The 6,730-nt window shown below is 35.1% G+C and overlaps 1 protein-coding gene across 1 annotated transcript; it reads left to right on the top strand.

Moving 5' to 3' along the window:
• Positions 1-5,538: 5,538 nt before the first annotated feature.
• Positions 5,539-5,985, top strand: LOC120607687 (40S ribosomal protein S12-like). Its single transcript, XM_039869412.1, has one exon. It carries the CDS (start codon positions 5,544-5,546, stop codon positions 5,940-5,942), a length of 399 nt encoding a protein of 132 aa, XP_039725346.1. The 5' UTR covers positions 5,539-5,543; the 3' UTR covers positions 5,943-5,985.
• The last annotated feature ends 745 nt before the right edge of the window (positions 5,986-6,730 follow it).

Here is a 6,730-nt window from a genome sequence, read left to right as displayed (position 1 = left end):
AAATTGTTTGCAGTAAGTATGCATTACTTTTATAGGAATATGTAGTAATAAAAAGCAAAAAATAATAATAAATATATGCTTTGGAAAAAAAATTCTCTTAAATGCTTCACAAATTTTTTTCTCTCCATTTCATACTACTTCCTTAGTTCTGTTCTTTTATTACCTAGGCTGGGATTCAGCAAATTTTTCCTGTTAAGGGCCTTATGCTTTATGCATGTAGGCTATATGGTCTCTTTTGCAACTACTTAAGTCTGCTGTTGTAGCTTGAAGGCAGCTGTAGATGATATCTAAACTATGGGTCTGGCAGTGTGCCAATGAAACTTTATTTACTGAAACAGGTGGTAGGCCAGCCTGTGGGCCAGTTTGTTGACTAATCACTTAAGACTATCAAAGTTCCTAAATTACCTCTCTGATTCCAAACCCTACCTTCTCCTTCTCTCACATCTAATATTCACATAATTCTCATGTCACGTAATTTCTTCACATCCTATGTTTTTGCTTAAGTTTCATCTACCTGGAAAATTCTTAGATTTCTAGTGAACTCAGGATCACTTTTTAAGACCCAGAATAGTCTTCATTTCTCCAATAACTAAAACTGATCATTTTGCTTCAGTGCTTTCATAGCTTTTGTGCATATCTTGATTGGCACTTTGTACTGTGCTTTCCATATGCGGCTCCCAGTCAGGCACAGAATACCTGGAGGGCTGAGACTATGCATTTGAATACTTGGAATCTAACACAAGACAGAGCAGAGAGTAAAGACTCAGAAATGTTTGCTGAGTGAATAAAGAGAAAGAGGGGTATGTCTTTGGACACTTAGGCTTTCAAATTAGGTGCAGAAAAGTATCCCTCCCAGTGGTTTTTTTATCCCTTCATAGAACAATCAATACCTGACGGATTAGATCTTTCTTTTTTCCTTCCTTTTTATATCTCGGCATAATGCCCAGAGCAAATAAGACTATATAGTTAATCGACTTTTTGAATCTAATTTGTCATCTGATCCAAAACAATACTCTAAGCATTTACAAGTAAAATCATTCAAGAGATTATTCACCTTTGCCCTATAATCCTACTTATAAAAATTTTGCTCCAACCCTGGTTCAACCCAGGTGGTGAGCCACTTACGTATAGGGAGTATATTTTTGAAAGGCTAAAAAAGATTTAAGGCATAAATGAATGACTAGGGTACAGCCTACAAGTTTGGAATGTGCCTCACATATACTTCGGACTGTTTTACAAGGCTTGTGTATAGGAGAGATCTTACCTTATATAGTATAAACTATCAAAAATCCCATTATATTATTCAATTTAATCCTCCCTTAGTCTTTTAGATGGCTATAATCACCAATTTGTTGATGAGGAAACGGCCTTTGGGTTGACTTTCACCCAGTGTCACAGTGAGAATGGGGGTAGAGCAGGGTCTCAAACTCTATTCTTCAGATTTTAAATCCTGTGTTCTTCCCTCATATGTGGCTTATCTTCATTTTCCCTTGATTCTTAATATTTGTACAAAAGCTTTTTGTATATCATTTTTAAATAAGTTATTGAATGATCCTATCCAGTTCTGGAGCTCTTGCAACTGACTTTCTGTTAAATAATATAGTTTATCATACAAACCATTGTTAAAAGGGTTCAAAGAGTTTGCTTAATATTTTTAAATGTTTAGAACATACTGCTCAGACAGTTTTAAGCACCACTATATACAGAGCCTTGTCAAATTGCCTCTGCATTTTGACTGACAGTGAGATGGGCCAGACCAAGATGACCTGTATCTGAAGACTGAATAAACATCCATCCAAAGGCAAGGCAGAGGTGTAGGCTAGACCCGAGCAACCTGACATGGTCAGGGAAGGTCAGTGTCAGTTACAGTATCAGGAAAATTCAACAATAGATGGAATATCCAGTAGATCTACAGAGTATAACAAAAGAAACAGAGATTGATTCATCATCCAAAAGACCCTGAACCCAATAATAGAAATCTATTCATAGGGATAGAATGGAAACAAGCAAACAAACGAACAAAAAACGAAGAAGCAGCTCAGCCTCATAGGAGCTAGAATACCCTTCTTAGAGACAGGGCTAGGACTCAGGCACAGGCAACCAGACAGTACATCAGTGGCAAGAATTAGGGTGCAAAGTTAACGTGACAGCAGCTGACTTGATTGATTACTTAGGACCCCTCCAATTTCCTCTTCGCAAAGACACATCTTCCCAGCAGTCAAATAGGTCGAAATCTATGGATAATGGATATAATCCTCTAGCTATGATGAGATAGGAAAAACAAGCAGAGGTTACAGTACTCACCTATCAGAGGTTACACTCATTTATGAAATGTCTCTCTTCCAGTATGCCCATCTTCTTACGTCTTCCTATCTCCACCTCTCTCTTGCCTGCCTCCCTTTATTCTTTGCTCCTCATTAATGAAATGCCTTATGTAACCGAAGTATACTTTAGAGTATTTTTCATAATTATTTCATAATGTTTATTTTTCTTGTTCTGAATTTTTGAAATAATTATTTTATATTCGTAATAATAATATATGATAGTCAATCAATTTTTTTCCTTTGGGTCAATAGCTTTCTATAGAATTTCTAACCCTGCTTTAACCAACTCTTTATTTACTGAACTGCAATTAATTCAAACTGCACAGATTGGATTTGTATTGTAACAATCCCTACACTACAAAAAAATTAAAAATATATATGACTCCTAAATATTCATAAATGATGAAATGGTTAATTACTGTGTACTCACTTGATAAAACATTATGTACTGATTAAAATGATATTTTAAAATACTACGAAGTCAGGTAAATAAATGTATTAAAAATATGAAAATATGAACCCATAACTACAACTAGGTAAAATTTTTGTAATCATCTGGGCAAAAATGTTAAGAGAATATGGAGAAACAAAAAATATAGTTCATAAAAAAGGCTGAAAAAAAGATGAATGGTGAATTATATTTTATTTTTTGGAATTATAATGTTGCTTGGAAAATTAATCATATTTCTTAAAACAAAATGTGTTTCCACACATTCTTTTTTTATATTTAACTTTTAATTCATTGATGTGAGTGCACAAGCTCACAGAACATACAGTCAGTCCAATTCACAGAGCCACTACCCTAAAAATGATCAGGTATTTCACTGTGATACTTCTAAAATAAAGCATTTCAAAGAATCTAGTAACTTTGGGAAATTAAACTGTAACTTCATGTATCTAAAATAAGGAAAAACAGGAAAAATCATTCAATAGACATATAAGGAGACATCAGTCCAGAGATTAAAATAGAGCGAGTTCCAGGTAAATCTCCATGACCTCCTACTTACCTCTAGTCCCCAGTCCTGCTCTTCCCCTCCTGCAATAGCAAAGAACCAGTTTGGGATTTAAAATTTGTCTCTAATCTTCAGCATTCCTGCTGAGAACCACCCACCCCCTCCAAATAGTAACTTTTTGCCCTTTCTCTGTCTTCTAATATGTCATTTTTTGGTTTCAAATTTGAATGTTCTTAAATTCTGCACAGAATTAAATTCTAATTATTCATTTACTTACCTTTTATTCCTTAAAAGTAGTTTGCCTTTCCCTGAGTTTATAGTAGGAGACTGATAAAGGCCTGCTTACATGTGCAATTTTATTAAATTAATGCACATTCAATGGAAACATTCAGATATGATTATTTTACTATTCACAATATGTACTTGTTTCCCTTGAGAATTATTTATTCTTCCAACAAATAACTTCAATAAAATATAATAGCAAAAGATTAAATACATGGATAGACTTTTCATTTTGAGGAAATATAAGTGCTTATTAAAAATATGGACTTTCCCATAAGAACTTCTTAAACATCAGTTCTAAAAAGATAAAGTAACAGGAATTGTTTATAACAGTACTACAATTTCTGGCAGGTTACGCTGAAATAAGATTCTGATTAAAAAAAATGGTTACTTTTTATTGTTTATATCTTCAGATTCATTGCCACTATATTGCTTTGGCTGCTAGCTATGACCTACTTTTCATTTGTTTTTATGCTCTATTGTTTTTTTTCAATCTTATGGTAAAATACAAAATCCTGAAAATTTATTTTAAATAACATAAAAGATTTTATATGAGCCATACTAGAAAAAAATCAGTATCAGTGAATATAAATTTGTAGTGACTGAGGCAGGAGCATGTTTGGTGTATTCAACAATAGCAAAGAAGCAGGATGGTTGGAGCAAAGAGAGGGAGGGAGGGGTGCATGTAGAAGGTAAGATCAAAATGATAACCAAGGACAAGACATAGACTATTGAGGTCTTTAGATTTTATTATACATGTGATGGGAGGCTATTGAGTAGTTTTGAATGGAGTAGTAACATGATCTTATTTATGTTTTAAAGGCTCAATCTGGCTGCTATGTGGTAAAAAGACTGTCTCTTTCTCTCTCCCAATAGATAGGTAGATGATAGATGATAGATAGATAGATAGATAGATAGATAGATAGATAGATAGATAGATAGATAGGGAGAGAGATATTTTTTCTCTGAACTATTTGAGGGTAAGTTATATTCATCATACATCATGACTCTTCTAAATTCTTCAGTGTGTATTTCCTAAGAATAAAGATCATCCCTTATGTTACCTCAATTATCAATTTCAGTAAGTTTAACATTGATAAACTAATTTTATCTGATTTACCATTTGTATTTCAATCTTTTTAGTTGACCCAGCAATGTCTTATTGTCTCCTTCCTGTATAGGATCTAGTATTGCATTTAGTTATCATATCTCTTTAGGCTCCTTTAATATGGAACGTTTCAATAAATTTTCTTTGTTTTTTATGGGTATGGGTACATTTTTAAGGTAGAGATGACTGACAGGACCGAACATTTATTCAGATGAATATGATTTGGTCTTTGAGGGAGTTGAGGATGACTCTAAGATTTTAGTTTGAGAAACTGAATGAATCTCATTTGTGATAACTAATACAGCCAAGATGGGAGACAAGTGGTAAGAATAGAAATCCCTAAAAAGATGCCTCTTTGTGAATGAGACTTCTAGTACTCATGCATATCTTATTCTTCTCTCCAAGACACACAGAGAATTATACTTCCTCCCCCATCTTATAGCTATCCGGGGCTGTGTGATCAGTTTCAGCTAATGGGTTCTAAGCTGAAGTGATGGTATCACATCCCAGGTGAAGCGTTCTATTTTCCTGCCTCATTTACCAGGAGGCTGCATGTTACAGAGGGTGCAGCTGCAGGATGATGAAGGCTTCCTCAGTCTGGATGACTGAGTTGTCCCATAAAGAACAGTTGCCCTAGAAAATTGCCCAGAAATACAGCCAACTTTGCACAAGCAAATAAACATTTGTTATATTAATCCATTGAGATATAAGGGTTGATTGCTGCCTACCCTGTCTTGATTAAGTTACCATTAGACAGTCAAGTGAAAATGGTAAGTAGACATTTAGATATATGATCTTGGCTCTTTCCCTGCCTCCATGGAGCAAAGGCGAGGCTTTGGTGTTTTTAAGATTCAGCTCCTCCTGTAACCCACCACCATGACCGAAGAAGGCACTGCTGCTGGAGATGTAATGGATGTTAATACTGCTCTACTAGAGGTGCTGAAGACCACCCTCATCCACGATGGCCTAGCACATGGAATTCATGAAGCTGCCAAAGACTTGGACAAGTGCCAGACCCATCTGTGTGTGCTTGCATCCAACTGTGATGAGCCTAAGTATGTCAAGTTGGTGGAGGCCCTTTGTGCTGAACACCAAATCAACCTAATTAAAGTTGATGACAACAAGAAACTAGGAGAATGGGTAGGCCTCTGTAAAATTGACAGAGAGGAAAAACTCAGGAAAGTGGTTGGTTGCAGTTGTATAGTGGTTAAGGACTACAGCAAAGAATCTCAGGCCAAGGATGTCATCGAGGAGTACTTCAAATGCAAGAAATGAACAAATAAACTTGGCTTTGGATTTTCGGAAAAAAAAAAAAAAATCCTAGAGTTAAGATCTGGTCAGGTCTGGGAATGTTTAGGAATCACTAAAATATAAATATGATAGAAGCATGAGATTCCCCCACCTAGTGAGTCTAAGTAGAGATAAATGCTTGAAAGATGATCGATACATATATATGTACATACATACAAACTGACCTAGCCCTCAACCACCTAGCATAGATGATAGATCCAAAAAAAGGCATCTGACATAAGCCAGCCACTCGAAGTCTTTCTGTGGCATTTTTCAAACTCGTACTAAAAGAGTTAGTGTCTCTTAGGTGGTCAGTGTCAGAGACCAGTCTATGAGGTTCCAGAAATCATGTTCCAAGCCATGTGGATGAAACTAGCAATAATGGGTGAGAGCAAAGTGAAAGTAGAGAGAAAAGGAGAGATAAGAAAGAGTCCTAACAACATTTAATTACCCAGTTCTCTTTCTCTTAAGGCCATTTCTTTCATGTCTATTGGATGGTTTGTCCATTGGATTCAATATAACCATTACTCACAAGAGCCAATAATTCCTATATTTTCCTAATATAGTTTGAATTAGATTTCTGTAACTTAAAGTTCAAATAAAAATGAATAGTAAATGGATATTACTGAATTAATGAAATATTACACATTTTTAACTTTAAAAAGTCACAAATGGCTTTTCCTGTTTTTATCATTTACTTTCTGCTCCTTCCACCACTGAAGATCTTTTTCCAGTCATCCATTGACACATAACAAACCACTCTAACACTTAGT

The sequence above is a fragment of the Pteropus medius genome, unplaced genomic scaffold (genome assembly GCF_902729225.1).
Source record: "Pteropus medius unplaced genomic scaffold, Ma_sr-lr_union100, whole genome shotgun sequence".
Classification (NCBI taxonomy): domain Eukaryota; kingdom Metazoa; phylum Chordata; class Mammalia; order Chiroptera; family Pteropodidae; genus Pteropus; species Pteropus medius.
The sequence above is the reverse complement of the archived record's forward strand: the minus strand, read 5'-3'. Positions and strand labels throughout refer to the sequence as shown.